The 24,751-nt window shown below is 43.0% G+C and overlaps 2 protein-coding genes across 3 annotated transcripts; one reads left to right on the forward strand and one right to left on the reverse strand.

Moving 5' to 3' along the window:
• Positions 1-546: 546 nt before the first annotated feature.
• On the reverse strand, positions 547-7,681 carry GPX2 (glutathione peroxidase 2). Its single transcript, XM_075614183.1, has 2 exons — positions 7,413-7,681; positions 547-1,761 (listed from the first exon to the last, which is right to left on the reverse strand). Exons 1-2 carry the CDS (start codon positions 7,632-7,634, stop codon positions 1,411-1,413), a joined length of 573 nt encoding a protein of 190 aa, XP_075470298.1. The 5' UTR covers positions 7,635-7,681; the 3' UTR covers positions 547-1,410.
• Positions 7,682-11,955: 4,274 nt separating this feature from the next.
• Positions 11,956-17,809, forward strand: SRSF5 (serine and arginine rich splicing factor 5). 2 transcript variants are annotated; one of them, XM_075614185.1, is made up of 8 exons: positions 11,956-12,095; positions 13,523-13,664; positions 13,850-13,920; positions 14,007-14,150; positions 15,008-15,074; positions 16,125-16,198; positions 16,711-16,821; positions 17,154-17,809. In XM_075614185.1, the coding sequence occupies exons 2-8, from the start codon at positions 13,539-13,541 to the stop codon at positions 17,419-17,421; spliced, it is 861 nt and encodes a 286-aa protein (XP_075470300.1). In that variant the 5' UTR covers positions 11,956-12,095; positions 13,523-13,538; the 3' UTR covers positions 17,422-17,809. The 2 variants fall into 2 exon arrangements, with proteins under 2 accessions (XP_075470300.1, XP_075470299.1); XM_075614184.1 differs by having other exon boundaries at positions 11,998-12,155.
• Positions 17,810-24,751: the final 6,942 nt, after the last annotated feature.

Raw genomic sequence — 24,751 nt, forward strand, 5'->3', positions numbered from 1 at the left:
CGGTGCTCGAACTCTCGAGCACCTCCTGGCTGTAACCCGCTACTCCTGCTGCCCCGTGCACACTCTGCAATCCTCGACCAAACTTGAAAACACTCAGGCTCGCGCAGATCTCATCTCATCATGGCCGCCCCCCTTTTTAAAGGCTCCTCTCCCTCTTAGTCCCACCTCTTCCACAATCATTGGCTGCAATCATGTCCATCAACAGTCACATGTTCATAGCACATTGGCGAGGATTCTGCCAGGGGACAGTGAGAGTATGTGGATCTCATCACACAGGGGGTTAAATGTCTGCTTCCCACCGCATTTTCATTCAAAGAATTGTATTAGTGAAAACGCTGTACTTTAAGAGACTGGTGAAAGATTTTGCGGAACCTGTATGAGATGCGTGGATACACTCAAGGTTTTTTTTTTATCTATCCACAGACTTGCCTTTTTTAATCATATAAGGATTCCCCTTACATCCTTGATGACATGTTTCTACTCACACAAGCCTCCTTTTTATTCTTATCTTTGCCGTATATCACAGAAGACGAATAATAACATGAGCTTTTTTTATTTGACTTAAAACATGGAAAGTACAGCAGTGTCCAGACAACACCCTGATACAGCACTCTTGCATCCTTCCAATATGGTTTAAAAGAATGCGGTCATCTAGTACAGGTCTATCATCTGAACACCTTGCTCTGTACATGATACAGATGTTCCTCCACAAATAGATATACAGTAGCTCTTCATCTACACGCAACTATGTGTACCACATAGTAGAAGTGCAAGTTACACTGGGGGTGAATGAGTTAAAATGTAAACCATTTGTTAGATCTCAATTGATTTTTATGACACCATTGATTTTTTATTGAATTCCCTTGACTCATACTCATTTCAAATCAATGTCTGTAGTAAATAGAATAAGACAATCAGTGATTCTGAACCTAATACTCAGAGAACCTTGTATTGCGTACATGATTCATGGTATATTACTTGCCCAGGACATACTTGATGACGAGAGGTAACTCTCAATGTATTACTTCCCGGTAAAACAGTTTATAAATAAATATAAAAACTAAAACGTGTTTTTATTCATTGGGCAGTACTAAAAACTTGAGAATTTGGAGTTTCCTGAAGATAAGTTTGATTACCACTGAAAATCTCTAGTGCTGAAATTCCCTAAATAGTGTTTGAGCCTCAGAGTTATTCATTAAAGTGTGACAATGCCGACCGGCAGCCGCTGCGACATGGGAATGCCCAGTGACTTGAATAGAAGTTTTCGTGCGGTATCACACTTTCATGAATAAGCCCCTTAGGGCCGTATCCCATATTGTCTAAGGTGTTTGTTTGGGCCGAGGTTTCTATAATCTAAACCTTTATTACTAAATCAATGTATCTTTTATTAATCAGACAATTTATGTGACATTATTTGGCAAGTTTGAGGAGTCTCTGGATGTCGGGTTCGATGTTGATAGTGTGGAAATTTCTGCTGTAGCGCTTGAATGGTTCTCCTTCGGGGCCGATAAGAAACTTCTCAAAGTTCCAGGAAAGGTCAGAACGTTGTACAGGACTCCACACCAGGTACCTGGGGTCGGTGATAAGGGCTGCCGGCTCGTCATCAGGGGTAGGTAGCTTGTCCTTCAAGTACGCAAAGACTGGGTGAGTGCATTTTCCATTAACTTCGCATTTCTGGAACAGGTTGAAACTGGGTTCGAAGTTGCGACCTGGTCGAACATACTTTAGGGAATTCAGAATCTCTTCGTTCTTACAATTTTCCTGTGAATCAAAAAGAAAAGTATAAAAGGGCTTATTAAGGATTCCAGTCTTTGTTGTTTGTGTTGGGAAGGTTGAAGTAAGAACCCAACACAACAATACATCAGCAGGAGTTGCCACCTTCAGTGATTACAGAAACAAGTTAGTATCGTCCATGTTTCCATATCAGGTTTATACTTTTCAGTCTTAACTGGTTGAAGTTGTTTGGAGCCATATTAAAAGGAAAGCCACTGTCACTTCGGATTTTAATATTCCAAACTAATGAAGCTGTGAATGTAATTGAATACTTTTTAAATGTATTATTTGGTTTTGCTAATCGTGCGCCTGCTCAACCCCTGGAAAAAGAGCATTTCCCCATAAGTTACCTAGCCTATGATGTACCAGGTGTATCATTAGGGCCCTGAAAGGGTTAATCTCCAGCTTCTCCTATGGTAACCTTTATGCACTGAGCTTTGGGGAGAACTCCCTTTTAACCTCACAGACACGTAATAGTTCAAACTCATATCTCCAGATCAAAGCATCAGTTTTTCAAAATAAAAACTCAGTTGGGAAAAGCAAGAATGGAATTTCGTAAAGTAAGTAAAACAATGTAAATCTTTGTGTGGAGTGCTGCTTTAAGCCTAAGGCTAAGGCCCCGCTCCCAGAGTCAGCGCACCTGCGCTGCTGACAGGCGGTGCGCTGAGATACACAGACCGCGATCTGCGGTCTGTAGGGAGCGGGAGCCGGAGCTGGAGGTGGGCGGGAGGTGGGAGGTTTGATCGGGAGGTGGGCGGGAGGTGGGAGGTTTGATCGGGAGGTGGGCGGGAGGTGGGAGGTTTGACAGGGAGGGGGGGCGTGGCTTGAGCGGAGGGACCCGCTACTCTCCCCCCCCCCTCCCTCCCTCCACGGACTCGGGCTGGAGCTGGAAGGTAAGTTTAAACACACACACGCAGGCACTCATTCATACACGCACACACGCGCACACACACACACAGGCAGGCAGGCACTCACGCACTCATACACACACACACGCGCGCACACACAGGCAGGCACTCACGCACTTACACACACACAGACAGAGGCAGGCACTCGGGCACACACACACACAGACAGGCACTCACGCACTCAGACACATACACACACAGACAGGCACGCACTCAGACACACACACAGAGAAAGGCACTCACCTGCTTTCACTCCACACTCCTCCCCGCTCCCCGAAGCCTCTCCTCCTCCCGCAGCCTCCCCTCCCCATTGGCTCACAGCCACACACGTCACGCGTCAAAGCTAGAAAACACCATTCTCTGGTGTCTCCAGCGGCTGACGCGCTACAGCGTGTAGTGCTCTGTGCAGCCAGGGGGGACCGGGACCGGCTCGCGAGGATTCCCCTGCTGGTGGGGAACTCGCGACCCGCCGCCCGCGCCAACGAGCGCAGCGGGACCGAGGCCTTAGGCTGAGTCCATGCTCCCTGCTTGCTCGCTGAGGCGCGCTGAGGCTCAGGGAAAGCGGGTGCTTTCCCTGGCCTTGCAGTTGCTTACCGCACGCGCCGTCAGCGGGCCTTCAGGGGGCGGGCGCGTCATTGGGCGAACCGCTCATGTGACCGGCCTGTCTCGCCGGCAAGCGGGGGAATTTTAAATTCCCCTAAGACCTGCGCTTCCTCAAGCGCGCGGAAGCACAGGTGAGCCCCTACTAAAGCCGCTCTAATTGCGGCTGTAGGGGCTCAGTGCTGAACGGGAGCGCGCCTCAGCGCGCTTCCGCCAGCAAGCAAGTAACATGGCCGAGGCCTAACAAACCAGCTGCTATAGGAAAAAGTAAACAATATGAAGTAATTACAAGAAACTGCTGTTAGCCCCATCCTGCAGCTGGGATAACCACAGACACTTGTGGGCCATTTACAGTACTAACAGTACTACAGAACAGTTGTACAGTAGATGTCTGCTTTTGTTCCTTTTCATTGTTTTCTAAGTTAGTCTAACTACCCTAGACTTACAGTGGAGCAACTAGAGAGGTTTGCTTTGCATTTTCAAACCAGCTCCAACCAGGCTATTTACCAAACAATACATCTTGTCCCTTATTTTCTATAAATTGCTACAGTAATTGATACAGTATTATTCAGCTGGGGCAGGATCAGCAGACTGCAAAAAACATCTATTTTGATCCATGAAGAATCTACAATGTAATGCAGCATACACATAGATGTAAGAGGGGTAACATGTTGTGTTAGTTCTATTGGTGGTACTGCAGTCTAGGTCTTACAAAGTGGTACACACGAGACACGTTCTGAGGCTGATAACTATTGGCGAGTCAAACAGAAAATGAACACAATATTCACTGCAGGTATTTTTAGATGGAAAAAACACTGCGTGGTGCTCTAAAAAACTGGGCAGGTCTGTTGATAATAACTTCATAAGTACACAAACATCTTCAATGGAATACCCCTCCGGTAGCTTAATAGAAATGCATATGAAAGTCCCAATAAAGATGTAATAACTGGAAAATCCCACTGATCACTGCAGATCCGGATTCAACACTTTCTAGTGTCCAGACTAGGTACACATCTAAGATAAATGGGTCATAATAGCAGATAAAGCAGATAGGGCAATTGCCATGAACTCGTGTGAATATGCGTTGTCCTGGTGGTGACGCCTGCTTGTCCTGGGGTGTGCCTCCGCCTGACGTTGGCAACAGGAAAAAACGAAGAGAAAAGCAGAGCACTACATCCAGAGTGTTAACAAATTACAGATATAGCGTTTTTTTAGTTTGTATGTCGATGCTAGCGCGCTGACGTCACACACCCCGCGTCATTCGACACACCAGGAAGTGGAGGGGATTGGTGACTACAGCGCGCAGACTCAGTATTTAACAACACTCTGGTAAGTATATGTTATTCACCTTGATAAAGGGCGTGTAGCTCGAAACGCGTAGATGTGGGCTCTGTGCCCATGTCTGTCTTTTTTATGATCCATTAAAAACCAGCATTTTCTCTACCATGGGAACGCTATCTCTGTAATTTATTTACACTCTGGATGTAGTGCTCCTTTTTTCTCTTCGTTTTTCCCTATAGGTATTTTTATAATGGAATTGTCGTAATTAACTAAAACTAGCAGAACAGAGTGAATATAGACAGAAATGTGATTATAGATATTCTGACACAACATGAATTGATGGTATGGGAAGTTGTGTTCTTTTAATTCAGTGCTACAAAACACAATAAGGTTAGTAACTGCTGATATACCAGGCTTACATTTTTCTTAATAAAGTGTTTCACAAAATAAGATATCACACTGTAGAATAATGAAGTCTGAAACGCAGCCAGTGCCTCAGGATTGTACTGTTCAGTGTAAATGTAAATAATATATTCTCTCAGCTCCCTGGCCTCCAAAACACTTCTCGGATATTTTTTTTAAAATCAAGATTAAGTCTTGTCAAATCATGTTAGCTGCATTTCAATATTAAGAAGTCACACATGAAATTATAACTGTTAGAAATTCCACTCAACACAAACTGGGTGTTTGTTGTGAAATGTTACATTGTATAGAGTTACTTAGATACTTTTCTTTTGAAGAACATTTCCTACTATTATAAAGCTGGAATTTGTCTATCTGAACAAGCTCCTCACCCCTACCACATGCAGCACTTATCATATGAGATCTGACTCCAAAAGACTGTTCATGGTTCCAAGGTTCAGCAAAGTATCCGCCCGCTCCTCCTTCTCTTACCGCGCACCCCAAAACTGGAACAACCTACCAGAGACTCTCACAGCCGCCACCAGTCTAAATTCTTTCAAAACTAAAGCTGTCTCACATTTTAATCTGGTCTGTAACTGTTACATACGCCTATAATATATATTATCTCTAACTGTGCATGCAATGTCTTGTATATAATGTATACCCTGTTCACTTATGTAACCATGTATTATTTGTTATCTTAACTCTATGCCCAGGACATACTTGAAAACGAGAGATAACTGTTAATGTATTACTTCCTGGTAAAATGTTTTATAAATAAATAATTGTAAACGAGTGACAGTTTAAAACAGGAAGAAAGAAAGATTAAAGTCTAGACCAGTGTTTTAAACTTTTTTTTGTTTTTGAATCCTATGTGAAAATGTGTTGTGTTGTGAAATTCTGAGGAACCCCAACCCTCTCTAATAGCGCGTCTGAGATCAGATACATTGTAAGGAACCCCGACCCTCTCTAATAGCGCGTCTGAGATCAGATACATTGTAAGGAACCCCGACCCTCTCTAATAGCGCGTCTGAGATCAGATACATTGTAAGGAACCCCGACCCTCTCTAATAGCGCGTCTGAGATCAGATACATTGTAAGGAACCCCGACCCTCTCTAATAGCGCGTCTGAGATCACATGCATTCTGTATTTGGTACATCTTTCAAATGTCCTAAAAATTGCAAGGAACCTTTAGGAATTGCGGGGGAACCCAATGGTTCCTAGGAACCCCTGTTGAAAAACACTTGTTTAGAGGAATACAACAAAACATTGGTTTAGAGCAGTGGTGTTCAACCTTTATGTGGTTAAGGAACCCTATAATTATATTGTGAAATTCTGGGGAACCCCAACTCTCTCTAATAGCGCGTCTGAGATCAGATGCATTGCAAGGAACCCCAACTCTCTCTAATAGCGCGTCTGAGATCAGATGCATTGCAAGGAACCCCAACTCTCTCTAATAGCGCTTCTAAGATAAGATACATTGTAAGGCACCCCAACCCTCTCTAATAGCGCGTCTGAGATCAGATGCATTTTAAGGAACCCCAACCCTCTCTAATAACACGTCTGAGATCAGATGCATTGTAAATTCTTCTGTATTTGGTACAATTGAAAATGTTAGGGAACCCTTTAAGGATGCCGAGGAACCCGGGGGTTCCTAAAAACCTCTGTTGAAAAACACTGGTTTAGAGGAATAGAACAGCAGTCTATGTGAAAACTTGGTTGGTTAGACCAGCGGTGCGCAAACTCGGGGGCGTGCCCCCCAGGGGAGGCGCGAGATTGTCTGCGGGGCCGCAGGGTTTACAGAGGCCACGCAAGCTTCCCGAAGGCACTTAAATTAAGTGCCGGGGTCCATCACACTCTCTGTGTGTTTACTCAGTGCCCTTCCCCCCACCCCCTCCCTTTTCCTCACCTGTCAACAAAATGAAAAAACAAAAAAATTCTGTATTAGGATAACGTCATTTTGAAATGTTTGTTATGTGATGTATAAGTGCCTAATAAAAATGTTTGGAAAAAAAATACAAATGAAGTGCTGGGGAAGCGTTGAAGGCATCTGTAAACTGCACTCACCTTGGCTCAGGTGGCTTCTGGAGACGCATCGCCATGGCATCATGACGCCCAGACACCGGAGCCAAGGTAAGCAGGGGGGGGGGGGGAGGGGCGCAGAGAGGGGAACAGTCAGCAGGGGGAAGTAGGGATATTAAAAAAAAAAAAGTACATAAAAAATATATGAGTTGTGGGGAAATGGAATATTCAAAAAGAGCTATTTTTACTGCCGAGTTAGTCATAGGTTCAATGTATCAATGATAAATATCTAAACCAATCCGATCACTCTATAGCTAAAATGTCTGTGCATGGACCACTTGTTGCACAGTATTATAGGGGCTGTGCACTTTGCTGAAGCATTCTAATGGCACCGTGTTACAGAATTAATTATAAAGACCACTTACTTGGTAGCCGAACTGATTGCAGGGAAACCCCAGCACCACCAGCCTCCGAGGATACTTGCCCTGCAGCTCGTTAAGCTGGGTGAAATCCCTGACAGTAGTATCTCAAAGGGAAGCAACATTCTCTATCAAGACCACCCTTCCCCGAAATACATTGAAATCTACCTTTTCTCCCTCTAAGTTTGTGGCGTGCAGGTCATAGAATGATTTAGCTATGTGAGCCATTACAGCTCTCTGCTCGGATCAGAACAATATCTTTCCAAGACGGTCCTTTAAGACCTTTCATTTGGTGATCATGTGACCAACCGTCACTGATGTTGATCTTCAAAGTCTAGTTTTACAGAAAACAGATACCTGGATGTTATTGATACTGCCTTTGCACATTTAAAAAATACAGGCATTGTATCAATTACATCCATGGCTGCTCTTCATAAAAGATGCAAATACTTGGACAGTGACATTTTCTAGTCTTTGTATGTCTATGCATCATAACAAAAAAAAACAAAGTTTTTACTATTCCGTTATACTGAGAGGCATTTTCATCTTGTGTCTATATTAAAGTACTTTTTTTCCAAGTGTAATGCATTATGATTTCTGGAGAGCTACTAAATAAGAGTAGATAAGCCAGAAATGTACAGAGACTACCACTGCAAGTACGAATTCAGACGATATTAAAGAATTTCAGTTGGAAGTGGACACCGCAATGAAGTCAGTTGCATTTTTTGGCCTATGTAGAATATAAGTATTTATTTTCAATTGGAAGCTCTGAAGTAAGTTATAAGACTTCTGGAAGGGGGGGGGGATTGGATAGACACATCCCGATGATGAGAGAGTGGAGACGAAAAAAAAATTCATAAAATTCCAGGGTCAGAAGTTTAGAAATGCTACATTTTGACAATTTCCATGAAAACTACTCAAAAAGAGCTTTCTATGGATGTACAGCATGTCTGAATACAGTTAACACTGCTTATTTTTTTTCCACCACACTGTACAATATTGTTGTCTGTTTCAACCTCTGTATAGTAAACCCCAAAACAAAATTAAATGACTCCCAAGACTTTCCATACTTTGTGATATTATTGGACTTATAAGCCTTATCAGAAAAGTTTAGGATAATTTTGAAATCTGCATCGAAAACAGATTGTGCTGTCTCATGGGGTAAAACACATTAGAATAATCAACATAGGTTGCCATGTTAACACTTTGCCACAGGATTTAAAATACAACATAATTCAAAATTGGCTTCATTATTCTCCTGAAGAGGCAATCATCTTTTTTTCCGTGACTTTGTTTCGTAATTGTATATGTAGAAATAGTTGCATTGTAACCTATTTATTAAGTGTAATTTTGTGTAATCTACTATGTGATTAGATCAATTATTCACAACACACTCTTGCAAAAGATCTGCTGTTATTGTTCATCTGATATTTTAACAATTCACTAAAACAAGCAATTGTCTAAAATGAATACAATTTGAGATATTTTTATGCTGAAAGTGTAATTTTAATTAAATAATTCTGACAATCTTTTTCTGTATTTATCATACTTAATTATTATTTTAATTAATACATGTGATGATAGTTGATAGTTGTTGTACACCAATACAAAACTGCTACATTTTTATCAACTCCGTATAAGGTACCAACAGTGCAGCACAATTGGGCATAAACAACAGCGATAAAAAAAAGAACAAATAAAATGTATTTTACAGGGAAGTTTTATTTCTAAAGCAAGCAGTTAAATCTGATACAAGGAAACTGATACTGAATTTACAATGCAGGCTCTCAGTGGGTGGATGGGATGTCAGAATGTAATCTCTATGCAAATTTCTGTTACATCATTTCGGTGGTGTGCATTCACATGAATTCAGCACATTACATAAAGACAGCTTTCCAATTATCACCTAGTTTTTCTTAATACACACACACACACACAGAAGAAGCAGAGTCTGCAGAGTTAATGGTTGTACACAGGCAAACAAAACAATTCCTTATGGCGAAAACAAGGTGATGATGTCTTCATTCTACTTAGATTGTCCAAAAATCTGTTGGTTTTTTGCACAAATTCCCTTTACATTGTTTCCCTTATCCTATAAACCTGCCACCCCCACCCCCTGGGAGATATGGCTACTACTATGTATGTGGTGCGTTACCTGCGGCTCACAGGAGGCCTGAGCCTCCGCTGCTAGGAGCCTGGGATGTGCCTGAGTTGTCAATCGGTAGCGCCTCCACCTGTACAGGATCCTACTATGTGGCATAACCCCATTACAGGAACCCATGCAATAAAACACACGTGGCTAAGAGTAACAGTTTTACTACATACCCCTTTCCCGTGAAGTCCACTCACACGGGTGAGATAGTCCCTCAACGTCCTGAGGCCCTTGGGCATCCAACCACCCTGGTGTCCCCAAGTAGCAATTCCCACCCAAGTGTGTGAAACAGCGCTCCCCCACTAGCGTGTGTACAGTTGGTGCACTTGTTGAGGTGAGGTACCTGCCGGGTGCTCCAATACCTGGTTGCGCTGATACTGTAAGGTAGGATCAACGGATCCAGCGATGTCATCCGTAAAGCCCCTGCCTCTACGTTGGGTTTGTCTCGTGTGGACGGTTCCACCATGAAGAATGTCTCTGTATGTATGATGATCCGGCCCCGGATCGCCATGTGCCAGGTCGCAGCCGCGTCCCGGCTATTCCCTCACTCTTGAGCTACAGGGCAGGGTCTCTATCTATGGGAGTCCCTGCAGCAGCCACAAGCTATCACAGTGAGTCGGGGCCTAGCTGGGGCCTAGGGAGTCTCTGGCCTAGTGCAGGGGTCACAGATGCTCTGCACCTACACAACCTACCCTAACTTTGTCCCAGCTCTGAGTGGCGTGGTCTCCAGCACGCAAAATGGATCCTTTCTCAAGCAGGGGGATCCTCGCAGCCCTATTGGCCTATCTGTGGCACCCGACTATTTGCCACTATGTATTATGGGACCTGTAGTCCCCGCGTAGCCCTGTTCCTCTAATGGCCGCCTCTCGCGCATGCACGATCTCACTGCGCATGCGTGCACAACCTCAACATGGCGGCGCCCTGCACACGGTACCGCCGGGAACCTCCAGCGACACTGTCGCCTCTCCACAACTCCCTGCAATTTCCCCCACTATAGCGAAGGTAAGCGAGGGACTGGGGGAACCGGGGAGGGATCCTGCTATAAACCATAATAAAATGCAGCAGTGCTGTTTATTTTGGTGAAAACATGCAACAATTATTATTTTTGTGTTAATCAAAAATGGCCACTGTTGTGACTCTAGAAAAACTGCCTTATAAATTAGCCCTGATCGCAACTATCCCTTAACAAAATCAGTATTCGTAGTGTATTTTTTTTAAATTATTATTGCACTTTTCAAAGGAACTGTTGGAATAAAACAAATTTTCATATTTGTTGGGTGTTTTTATTGGGCGGACTACATTATAAAGTAATTTTAAAATAGAGCCTTTTCCAGACACAAAATCGTTTATATGAAACATACTTTATATGATCCTCTTACAACGGCTTATTGATTCAGAGGAAGGCAAACAAAAAACCCCATTAAGGGGAAAAATAAATTCCTTCCTGACTCCAAGAATTGGCAATCGGATTAATCCCTGGATCAACATCCTTCCCATGTTTACTTATTTGGTATATCCCTGTATACCTTTCCTTTCTAAAAAGATGTACAACCTTTGGATGTGGGTTAATGATATATCTAGTTGTACAAGTGTGTGATCTTATTGCATTGGGTCCTTTGAAGGGGTTATCAGGCGGTGTCAGGATCCCTCACAGGTGGAGGCGCTGTCACCATACGGATCAGGTACACCACAGGCTCCCAGCAGCGGAGGTTCAGGCCTCCTGCGAGCCACAGGTAACGCACCACACACACAGTAGCCGCCACATTTCCCATAGCTACATTATTATTGATTTATATTTGAAGTAAAACAAAACATTTTGCCTGCTAAATACCAGGTGGCAAGTGTGCGTTGTATGATATGTGAGCCATATACATGTGGTATGTACTCTGCTTTAAAATAAGTTTCGGTGAAACAGACACAGGAGATGTAGTTAGTTCCCGAGTGAGGCCGGTTCAATACTGCGTGCGCGCGCTACACCGTGCACGCACGCGGCAGTTTTAGTTGGCTGAGGTTAGTCAGCCTTTCTATAATGGTGTCGCGCGCACACGGCATTGAACGTGGAACCGGCCAACAGGGGAGAGGGTGAAGAAAAGAAAGAATTTGCGCTGATACCGCCGCTGAAAGTTATGTATATGTGTTTGTATGTATGTGCAATGTTATTCAAAAAATTAGTAAAGTATTTAGTTCGAAACTTATTTAAACACACACACACATATACATATACATACACATGTACATACACATACATACTGTACAGTACCTCACTCGCGCACAGCATACACACAAAAAGCGTGCGTTACGTGCACGCGCGTTCATACAGGCACGCGCGCGCGCACACGGCCGCACACAATATAGAACTGGCTCTGTAACCGCCATTTTGTGATCAGAGGACAGAATATCACGAGGAAGAGGCGGTGTCTTCATAGTCACGTGATGTAGGCACGCCCTCACAGAGAGGCCCCGCCCAAGCAGTCTCCATTTTGTGCGGCTGCTGAGTTGCGAGTGCGTCATTCGGTGTGCGAAGCTGAGAGGGGAAGGTAGGTTGGTATTACTGGACCGTGGACCATGCGTTTCGACGACGAGGAAAGAACTTCAGAGTAAATACATTCATAAGACCTACTGTAATACCAATGTTATTATGAGATAAGATGAATAGTAGTGCGAATGATGTAAGATAAGCTGAATAATAGCGCGATATGTGTTTGCTGCGAGGTTTACATGGCCGTGTCTGGAAAGAAATTATTTGTGTTTAATGTAAGCGTTAATGCGTAGCCAGAAACGGTGAGATGTTTACGAGGGAGCGCAAGCCTTCGTGTGAGGGAGCAAGCCTCCGTGTGAGGAGGCGGCGGCGCCATTTTGTGGGGATCCGCACTGTGTGCAGGCCAAAAGCCTTCGTGTGAGGCGGCGGCGCCATTTTGTGGGGATCCGCATCGAGTGTCGGTCTCAGCGCTTACATCGCTGCTATATAGTGTAGCCTCCGGGGTGTTTCAGTACATATCGGGGTACTCCTGGGTGTGCTGTTCGAGTAACCGCCGTGCTATAGCACATTCATATTAAGCAGCTCCTGTTTAGATTAACCCCTCTTATATTGTGCGTCACCCATTACGCTGTATTAGAAAGTACTATACATTTGGGGTTATCAATTTTACGGATAATATCACTTAGATTGTGCACAAAACGAACTGCACCGCAGCGGTGATTTATAAAGTAACCCAATCCGAGGGAATACACGTTAGTCTATATTGTATTTATTTGAGGTTTTCGTGGCCGCCATTTTAATTCCAGCCCAATCTCCCCCAGTCTCATCGCGTCTGTAAAAGGGTGAAATATACAGGGTACAATGTGCATTTCTCTTACAACATGCATCGTTTGAAGTAATGGCCGTATAATGAGACGAGCATCCATTGTTTGTGCGCTGCTAAGAAGTGAATGTGCTTTCAGTGTATTAGTCAGACGGTTTAACAAGCGATGTTTGCTCGAATATTTTGATTTAGGAAGCATTTTTTTTAATGCGTACATATGTGTGCTGTATGTGTATTTATGTATTTTCATTTGGGGTTAAACGGACGCATTCTTTTAGTGCTTTGGGCAGTTTGTAATGCGGATGATTACTGTAAATGTGGGAGACTCCCACTGGGAGTAGGTGGGGGTGTATAATGCTGGGGATTTATATAATGCTGTGTACACGAGGCTGTAACACCGTTCCTTGCCACACGGGGCAGCGCATTGGTTAATGATTGTTGGTTATTATGCAACATAAAATAAAGAGCCCCATGTGGCCAAATGTATATTTGATGCAGTTTTATGGGCGGAGAAAGGGCGTCTTGTTCCTTCTCTCCCTGCATATTGACTGACATAGCTTCTGCATATGCAGCTGCAGTGCAAAACCAGGTTTCACTTATGCATATTACCTTTTCATTTAAACACATTTTATAAGATGTATGCTTCTGGTTCCTCAATGTAGACGTTCATCAGACGCAATGAGTGGCTGTCGTGTGTTCATTGGGCGGCTGAACCCAGCTGCCAGGGAGAAAGACGTTGAACGATTTTTCAAAGGCTATGGTCGAATCCGAGATATTGACTTGAAGAGAGGGTTTGGATTTGTGGTGAGTGGATTTTTGCGTTGTGATTTACTATTGCTTTAAAAAAAAAAAAAACCTTTAACTGGAAATTTTACCGAAGAAAACAATCCTGTATTGTAGGGTTGGTGTATATGTTAAATCAGAACTGTGGTTCTGGGAATTGTATAATATATATTTTATCAAGCCCCATTACTTTTTCATCCATACAGGAATTTGAAGATCCAAGAGATGCAGATGATGCCGTCTATGAGCTGGATGGCAAAGAGCTTTGTAGTGAAAGGTGACAATTCTACTCTTATAGGTTGTACTTGCATACTATGTTTTGGATACATATGGCAAATAACATTTTGTTCTGTTTGAATTCAGAGTTACGATTGAACATGCCCGAGCTCGCTCCAGAGGTGGTGGTGGTGGTGGCGGCGGAGGAGGAAGGGGAATGGGCAGGGGGGGTGGAGGAGGAGGAAGATATTCTGATCGTTTCAGCAGTCGCCGACCACGTAATGATAGAAGGTAATCATCATATATTTCTCTTTGGGAAAATATTGATCTTAACAGGTAGTTATGTCATAAATAACTTATTTTACATACAATACTGACGGAAACAAAAGGCATTGTATAGTTAGATTTAAAGCAGCAATTCAGCCGCAAATTTTTTTTCCCTTCTCATTCAATATGTGCATCAATATAATCTACGCACTGACAAGGGATTAGCCACGTTTTTAAGTGTTCTCCTGCAATCGATCGCTGAAGATTCGTCTCGGGGTTCGCTAAATGCATCTTGGGTGATCTGCACTGACAGCCAAAGTTCTGTGAGGAAGATAATGTGGCCAGGCAGACATTGTATTTAATTGGTTAACTGCTATAGAGGGCAGGGATCAAAAAAAGATTTTTTTTCAGAAGGGGATGTGGATGTCGCTTTGGAAATGGTTGCTATAGGAACAAAAATGCTTGTTATTTTATAATACATGTCTTTTTATGCTACAAGTATTTTCTCCTAGTACAAAACTGATTTATTTAATAAAAAACCATGTAGGATATTGCTTGACGGTAGCTTAACATTTTTCCATTATAATACAATATTTAAAACTGCATGGAATACAGTCTTTATTCTGTAGTTGCATTAACAGTGCAGTGCTTTATTCCAGGGGGTTGTGGTTGTTACAGGGGCCCCTGCAACTTCCCTTAGCTTGTCTTCGGCAGCGGGGGGAAGTTTGCGCTCCCCTAGTTTACTAGACAAAGGGTAGCTCATTTACACCTTTTTACATCAAAGCTGAAATATTACACTTGTCTTTTTAGTTATAAATGTTTCAGCAGCAGGGAAAGCAGATTTGACAGTCTGGTTTTTTTTGTTTTTGTTTCCTCCTCAGTGTCCCACCCATAAGGACTGAGAATCGTCTTATAGTGGAAAATCTATCCTCCAGAGTCAGCTGGCAGGTTTGTTGAATTGCTACTTATATGGGGTGTTGTTTTTTTATGGCTTATGTGCTTTTCACATACATATTGATATGGTTAATAATCTTATGGTTAAATGGGATATACATAGACATAACTGTGTGGGTTATGGGTTTTTCTTTTGTTTCTCATAATTTTAACCAAATATTAAACCCTTTATTTGCCAGCCTATCTGTGTGTCGTTGGCCTTGTGATGAGGAGCGCGTGTTGGTTATCGCTCTGTCTTGGTCACTTTTGGTTGGGCCAGGTTGAATTTGCCAGTCAGCTCCTACAGTGCCAGTTGGCCACCTAGATCCGTTGCTGGTCTAGACATATCGGAGCACTTCCTTAAAGTGCCAGGTTGCAGCGAATCCCCCTGAGAGTTAACGAAATCTGGTCCTTAAATTGAGAGCGGTTCCTCCTGTAAAGCGTCCGAATGAGGTCGTGGTCGCAGAGTTGAAAGATACGCAATTAGGTGGTCGTTGGAATCCTGGTCGCAGTAAAGTGGTCCTTGGTAACTGCACAAGAATAGAAAATGTCGGCCATCATCCATGGTCTTCTAATAGGGAGGGTCGTGCGATTAAGGCATCCATCAATTGGGTAGCCCTCAAGTGGGTGGCGAAGAGCCAGTCGGGCTTGTCGTGACGGTATCTCCAATCGCTTAATGCAGTTTGCTGCTTGACTAGCCTAGGGAGTTGTAATTAAAGGTAAAGTAAACTATATTTTTAATGACAATATGGGGCACCAAATAAATGGCTTATTTAAAAAAACTTTTAATAAAGTATTTTGATACTAATTTTAGTATAACAATTTTAGAGTAGCCTATATGTGTTTTTTTTTTTTATATATATATATTGTAAAAATAAACCTAAACCTAGCATTTTGCTTGACAGTATACCTTTTCACTTATTTCGTGCCCATCTGTAGTTTTTGCTATTCTGAAGTTTAATGAATAGTAAAGTAACAATGTCCGCACCTTACCTAACACCCTGTGTTTTTTTTCTCACATTCATGTTCTTTTGCTTTGGCTAACTAAATCTGATCTTATGCTAGGATTTGAAAGATTTCATGAGACAAGCTGGAGAAGTTACCTTTGCTGATGCACATAGACCAAAGCTTAATGAAGGGTAAGTGAAACAGCAGTTAAGTATTCTACAGGAACAAGATTTAAAAAAAATTTTTTTATTAATGTTTTGCTACAAGACAGCATAAGGATTTTTTTGTCTAGACTGGTCATGTGAAGAGATCACCTGCCCAGTTGGGTTCTGTAATAAAATTTTACTTTTGTGTAGGCGTACAGCAATGTACTTATTTCATTAGTAGCCCAGCATAAACATGCTTACATTATTTTTTATTAATGTACTAGCTGCAACTGGGGATATAAAATGTATAATTGGTTTATACAGGATCTGTAATAAGGACAGGCAAAATAAGACTTAAATGTCATACATTGTCATCCTAGAACTCCAACGGCCAGTAGCCATTGTGTTTTTTTTAAGAACTGTGGGTAACTCAATGTAGTGCTTCCTGGAAAAATATTTTATAAATAAAAATTAGTTTGACATTTTGGTCTGAAACTGTTAATATCTCGTGCGCATATGGATTGTTTATCAGCTTATTGACCTCATGTTCTTTCTAGGGTTGTTGAATTTGCATCGTACAGTGATTTAAAAAATGCTATTGAGAAACTGTCTGGGAAAGAGATCAATGGAAGGAAAATCAAACTGGTTGAAGGCAGCAAAAGACATAGGTATGTGGAACGGCACTCTTCTTTTTAATGGACTTAAATGCATCATTGGCAATTCAAAAAAGTACGACTGTATCAAGACATTACCGTAAAAAGGGCAGAGGTAAACAACTTAAACTGACCGGGCATAAGCATTTATAACCTATCCTATTGCATCACATTGCTGTTAAGCTGCCCTTATTTACAATTACATCTGCAGGGCCAGACTGTCTAAAAGCCACTCCAACAAGGTTCCTTGTGTGCCAAATTTTGGCCCGTAGGCTGCAAGTTGAAGAGCCTGTAAGGCATGGTGTAATCAGGTGTACCTTGTTTCACACTAGTTTCCCCAATTTTAGTAGGTCACGGAGCAGGTCCCGCTCTCGCAGCAGGAGCTCCTCCAGGTCTCGGAGCAGGTCCCGCTCCCGAAGCCGGAAGTCGTACAGCCGCTCTCGTAGCCGCAGTCGTAGCCCTCGCAGTAACCGTAGCAAATCCAGGTCTGCTAGTAGGTCTCCTGTGCCGGAAAAGACCCAGAAACGTGGTTCCTCAAGTCCATCCAAATCGCCTGCATCTGTTGAACGCCCTAGGACTCGGTCGAGATCTAGGTCTGCTGAGAGCAGAGACTGAACTGTATTTTTGTTTCCTGATATTTTTTTAAAACCATACTTGCTAACTCTCTGGGGTAAGTATGCTGTGAGGGTAGGTAGAGGCAGGAGGGCTGTGAAGGTAAATGAGACTTTTTTCTGTGGACCACCAAGGACAGGAGATTATTAAACTAATTGTATTTATTTTGATAAATACTTTTAGCTTGTCAGTCCTAAATGTATAGTTGTGTAATTAAGCTGTCCAAATTGTTTTTTTTTTTTTTTTTTTTTCCCCTCTTGGAAGTAAATTCATTTAGTTGCCAATGTTTGTCTATATGAGCAGTAGATCATGAGATCAATCCCTTTACTTGCTAAACCTTGTGTGTTGACAAGCTCTTTGCTGGCTGTATATAAAGCATTTGTTTTCAGCATTTTGCTTCCAAAATGTTTCATTTGTCAAGTTCAGCAAACTTCATGCTGCCCAGCAATCAATAAACATTATTTAAAAAAAGTCTTGTTTTTGTTTTTAATCCTTGACAATGACTGAAAATTTATCAAGGTCGATCTAGTGTCTAAACAGTACTTAAACTGCAGACATCGGTGTTCAAAGCAATAGCTCTTGAGTAGAAATTTTACTAATGCTTGGTTTTGCGTTAAACATTTTGCACGTAGACTGGTCATGCACTGCATTAGGCCAGGTCCCCGCTGGCTACTGCAGTGCCCGCTGTGGCGGACACTGCAGGGACAAGAGCCCTCCACCTTAATGGGGCCGGGGCTGCTGTGCTGAGTTTCTCCTGCTCTCAATAGACTTGCGACAAAGTGATGGTGAAAAAACAGGCGCTATTAAAATACTAGTGCTCACTAATAATTGAGAGAATATTACACACATAATAGTGTTGTGACTTAAATTAAAGTGACTAAAATTGTGCAACCATGAACTAAAAAATAAAGGTTGTAACCCCCTGCTCAAACCCTCTGGAAGGGACTGTCTTGACTGGTCCCAGATGATCGATACAAATTCTCACAACCCAGGGGGAGCATGTGGGTAAAAAAACAGAAAAAACACAAACTAAGTGCAGACAGTCAGATTCAATGTTGAAGCGTGTATTTGAACTTGGCTCTTATGTGCAGCCTACTCACCAGATGGTAGTAGGGTAAAGGCAATAACAGGATAAGTGGAATCTGGGGTCCTCTGGACGCAGACAGGATACAACGCAGGCTCAGAAGTCAGGTTTAAAGGTGCATGGAAAAATAAAGAGATCTCCATGGTGCAGGTCGATGGTACAAAAGGTAACTTTATGGAAATGCAAAAAATGCGCACTTTAATGTTTATTTTACATTTTTAAAGTGCGCATTTTTAGCATTTCCATAAAGTTACCTTTTGTACCATTGACCTGCACCATGGAGGTTTCTCTTTAATTTTTCATGCACCTTTACACCTGACTTCTGAGCCTGAGTTGTATCCTGTCTGCGTCCAGAGGACCCCATAGATTCCACAAATCCTGTTATTGCCTTTACCCTACTACCATCTTGTGAGAAGGCTGCACATGAGAGCCAAGCTCAATAGACTTGCAACAGAGTGCCAGGCCACGCCACTGGCTGTTCAGCCAATGAGAGTGAACCTGCCAGGTGATGTCATTGTCGCACCCCGGTCACTCCCCACCACGCCGCCTCTTTCACACTGCAGACTGGGGAATCGTCTGCAGGCGTGCGTGCGTGCAGTGGAGGCACTGGTGCTGCAGCTGATAATCTAATATATGCCGAGTGTCACAAAGTAGCACACAAGTTATATGGAGCAGATAAACATTTGGATTCACTGTCAAATCCTAAAAGGTTGAATTTGGTTGGGTTTTTTTTCCGCCTGTCTGAATATCTTACAAGGGTTAATACTAGACCGTCTATTTTTTTTGCCACAGGTGAGTTCCGTACATATAAATACATTTTATTTATCCTGACCCAATGGTTATTTGACCATTTTCACACGTTGATGCCCAATCTATACCAATTTAAGTTATGTATTTCAAGGGTTAAATTACTTTGGACACCTATTTCACTGGCTATACACAAGTGACCCATGTGTAAACACTCCCCTTTTACCAAAACAGTATTGGCAACAAAACTGGGCACTGGTGCTTATTTTTAACAATTTGCAAGTAGCTGTAGTGTTTCACGGTTGACATTCATTTGAGCCACCTATTTCAGTGGTTATCCATACAAGAGGGTTCATTGCATGAATAAAGCACACTTGGTATGTGCATAAACAACTGATTTGTATTTAAAAAAAAAAATGTTCGTCTTGCTGCTTTGTGTTAAACAGGTGGCAAACTGGATATGGGTGCTTATAGTTACCAATTTGAATAGACTGCATACCTTGCATGTAAGCCACCTGTTTTTTGTTGCCCATACCGTTTTGTTTTTGGCTTTTACATAGGGATCACATTCTGGCTGACCACTGAAATAGGTGGCCTGAAGTCCTTTATCCATTGATATACTGCTACTTTTTCAAATAGGTACACCTGCCCAGTTTGGCACCTTTTTTCATGCCCATTCCCATCATGGGCCAAGCTAAATACGAGTGGGTTTTATGTGAAGAACCCTGCTCTGGATAACCACTGCAAGTTGGTCCAAAGTAATTCTCTCAAATTATTGCTGCTACTTATTTGAATTGGTAAATATTAGTACCTGTTTTGATGCTTAAAGCATCAATAGGCAATAATTACAAAAAATGACAGTTTTGTAGAAGTATGTTGAAATATATTGTCTATGGAATTAGAATATTATCATTTTTGTAAAGTGCCAAGCTATTTCTTGGGGCTTACAACCAGGAGGTGACAATGCTGATGTGTCCTACCACTTTTATACTGCCAAAAGTGGAGCTTTGGTCTGCAGAGAGAACTATTAATTTGTGATAAACTGTTTCTTAGAAATCTGTTGATATTAAAATGTATGAATGTATGAATGAGAATAAGTTGTAAGGTTTAGCATTCAAAAGCAGCCAAGAGATGAATGGCAGTTTATGCATTAAACCTAACCGATGTTGGCTTTGAGATTGCCTTTCAGGCCTAATTTAACATGAGTAAAGTTCTTTTAGGAACCACAGGGAGAAAGGGGACGGAGTTAATTATCAATAAATACGGTTGTATCTTGATCTGCTCTCAATGCTGTGGCCAGGGTGAGTGACTGCGATGAAAATGCTTAAGACTGATCGCAGCCATAGACCGTGCGTGCCAAGAATCAAATACATTTGATTCTGCGGTGCGATGGCTGGGTGTGAGCAATGAGGGTGAACAGCTCCGTGATGACGCCTCCCAGTCGCGACTACCCAGGCCTCAAATCTGCAGCTAAAGGTGCGTGCCGTTACGTGCACAGTCGTGAGTACGCTCCCCCTGGCCGCGGCCTTCAATCTCTGCAAGGAACTTAAAAGTTGCAATTTGAGAAAAGGTTTCTCTGAACTATCATTACCATCTCAGAGCACATTTTCATCATTGATCTTCCATTTGTAAGTAATGTTATAAGAATAAACTAACTTGCTCAGCAGACAAAATCTTCTGAAGTATTGGAAACTATGGACAAGGAATAAGGTGAAATTATTTGAACACTGGTGCTTAAATATTTTACCATATAGCTAGTAATAAGTCGTTACCCATTGTCTAGGCAGATATGAAAAAAGCCCAAATGTGACCTGGTGGTAAAGATGAGAAAACAAAAGGATCATGATGTATGTACCTGAACCAAATTTATTTTTGAAGTGAAACTTCTTTAGTGGCACCTATTCTGATAGAGTAAAACGGGACAGATGGGGGACAAATGTGAAACGGAAGTGACGTCACGGCTCCCCCATCCCTCCCCCCCACATGCCATCGCCGCCGGCGCCGCTTCTAACGGCCACCGTTCCCCTCACGCACCCGCTGCCATGGGTGTACAAATATGGCTGGCGCAGAGCTTCCGGTGCTGCGGGTGTGGGTGTAGTTAGATGGCGGAAGCCCCGCAAGTCCTCCGGCTGTTCAGCCTCTCTCCTCCCTAACTACGCTTCCCCTTCCATGTGTCCCGCTGACTGAGCGCCGCCGGGGCCGGAGGAGGAGAGCCGCCATTCCCCCCACACGTCCACACAGACATGGGAGGTTGAGGCGCATGCGCAGATTTGACCGCCGGGTCCCGCAGGCCAGGAAGCTATCTGCATCCGTTGATGCGAGGCAGCGCATGCGCAGAGTCGCCCACCCCTCGTAGCAGCGTCGGAGGCTGAAGCGGAAGCGGCGCCGAGAGTGGAGATGCAGCTGTCCCCATCCCTCCCCGATCCACGCGATTGAACGAGGACAGCACAGCACGGGGGGGGGGGCTGCTCCGGTAACGCGGGAAGCAGGGGTTTGAGTGCAACGCAGCACTGCCGAGGGGGGCTCTCAATCAGGGTATCTGCCCCTCACATACGCCGGGCACCCTGCGCGCCCCGTCTCGCTGGGGGTGGGGGTGAGGGGGAGGAGAGACTCAGACAGAGCCGCCGCGGGTCCGCAGCTCTGCCTGCGTTTTTTGGGGGGGGGGAGGAGAGTCTCAGACAGAGCCGCCGCGGGTCCGCAGCTCTGCCTGCATTTTTTTGGGGGGGGGAGGAGAGTCTCAGACAGAGCCGCCGCGGGTCCGCAGCTCTGCCTGGGGTGGGGGGAGTCAGGAGGGAGGGGGCAGGACACAGAAAGAGAGACACAGATACACTAACACACATACACACACTGACTGACACACACACACACACACACATATACACACTGACTGACTGACTGACACACACACACACACACTGACTGACACACACACACTGACTGACACAAACACACACACTGACTGACACACACACACAAACTGACTGACACACACACACACACACTGACTGACACACACACACACACACTGACTGACACACACACACTGACTGACACACACACACTGACTGATACACACACACTGACTGATACACACACACACACACACATTGACATACACACACACACACACACTGACTGACACACGTACACACGCACACTGACTGACACACATACACACGCACACTGACTGACACATACACACGCACACTGACTGACACATACACACGCACACTGACTGACACATACACTCACTGACCGACACAGAGAGAGAGAGACATACACTGACACACACAAACACACATTGACTGACACACACACACATTGACTGACACACACACATACACACACACATTGACTGACACACACACACACACACACACACACACACACACACACACACACACACACACACACACACACACACACACACACACACATTGACTGACACACTCACTCACACACACTCACACACTGACTGACACACTGACTGACACACATGCACACACTGACTGACACACATGCACACACTGACTGACACACATGCACACACTGCCTGACACACATGCACACACTGACTGACACACATGCACACACTGACTGACACACATGCACACACTGACCGACACACACACACAAACAAACACACATACATACTCTCTGACCGACACACATACATACTCACTGACTGACACATACACTGACTGACACGTGTGCCGAGCACGCGCGTTATAAGTCAATTTCTGTGACAAAAGTCAAAGAAGTTTCACTTACTATGCGCGTGCACAGCACACACAGCTTTTTTTATTCTCCACCCTGTACCCCTAATCTCTGCGGTTCTGTTTTCATGTAACTATTGCTTGCTCAGCTGTTTTATTCTATGATTTTTTCAAGAGAAAGTGTGTTATCTACTAACTAACGCTAAAACATTTAGTATATTAGAAGAAAATGAATACACATTTTTTTAAAGAGACAAACCTAGAATGCCACTCTTTTATTTTCTCCCCAAGATCCATAAGGAGCCACAGGGAAGGCCGATAATATCTGGCATAGATTCACTGACAACTAATCTTTCGGAGTTCACTGACAGCTTTCTCCAGAAGTATGTGAAAGATTTAAAATCTAATTTCGAAGATATGACTGATGTTTTGATTCTTTTAGAATAGAATGGTAAGAAAGTTACATACGTGTAACTTCAGATGCCACTTCTCTTTACACTTCCATCAGTCACAAAGGTGGATGTGAAGCAATTAAAATGACTGGATAGTGACATAGAAATGCCAAATGTACAACCACCATTTAAACTGGAATGTATTGAGTTTGTTCTTAGACATAATTATGTGTGGTTTGAGGGTATTTTTTATCTACAGGAATGTGGTACAGTCATAGAGCGCAGGTTCGCCCCGAGCTACTCATGCGGGGCTTGGCGCGAACCTTACTGATTGTCTACAACACATTAATAGTAACAATATAAATCTAACATTTTCCTCTAAAATGAGTGATGTAGAAATCACATTTCTGGACCTCATCATATTTGTAGAAAACAATCAATTAAAAACTAAAACCTTTTTCAAACAAGTAAACGGCAATAATTTCGTACAGCAATCTGGCTGTCACCATCCCAAGTGCATTGAACACATCCCACTCGGACAATATTGAAGACTTAAAAGAAACTGCATGGATGAGAATGTTTTCCTACAACAATCCGAAACCTTAACCAAAAGATTTTATTGAATGTGATTACAAAAAAATCTAAGATTAGAGCCGCATTTGCCACGCCCCTTTTTTTTAATATGTAAAGCATGTGACAATGTTTAATTCTACATTCTTACCTAAACTGGCAATCATTTGGTGCTCCTGTTATAAATCTGTAAAAATCCTGATTGTGTGCCTAACCAAATGACCACCTTCTAACTTTTTGCTGGAGTCTGTGAAATGCTCCAGCTGATATGTAATATATTACTAATGTAACACATTATTGTTTCAGCTTTCAGAGTAATAGACAGTCTGCTGTTTGGAACACAGCAACAGATCTGGTTGTGATACTTTGTTGCCAAAGTGAAGAGCTCAAAAAGTTTTGTGTCAGAGTTTGTTTCAAAAGAGGATGTGTGTTATACTTTTAGGTTAATCAGTACATAACAAAAATGGCATTAGGAGTTAAAAAAAATGCAGACAGAATATGATACCATATGATTCTAATACTACAGAACTGATTTATTTAAAACAAACATATTGGATTTTTCATGTTTTGCTGCTTTAATAAAATAATAGCTCTGGAAAGAAGAGATTTCTAAGGGCCGGAAAGACTAAACACCACCCAAAAAACAACAGAATGTGTAAAAGTACCTTTTATTACACAATACAATAGAGAAACCAGTAGTATTAGGATGCGATTACAGTGCACGTGCGCGTGACGGAGCGCATGGGGTCTCGCACGCTTGAGCGATCTGTTGACTTTGTTTTTTTTGATAATGCATGCAACGGGGAGGCGTGGCCGTGATGTCA

The sequence above is a fragment of the Ascaphus truei genome, chromosome 9 (assembly GCF_040206685.1).
Source record: "Ascaphus truei isolate aAscTru1 chromosome 9, aAscTru1.hap1, whole genome shotgun sequence".
In the NCBI taxonomy this organism is placed as follows: domain Eukaryota; kingdom Metazoa; phylum Chordata; class Amphibia; order Anura; family Ascaphidae; genus Ascaphus; species Ascaphus truei.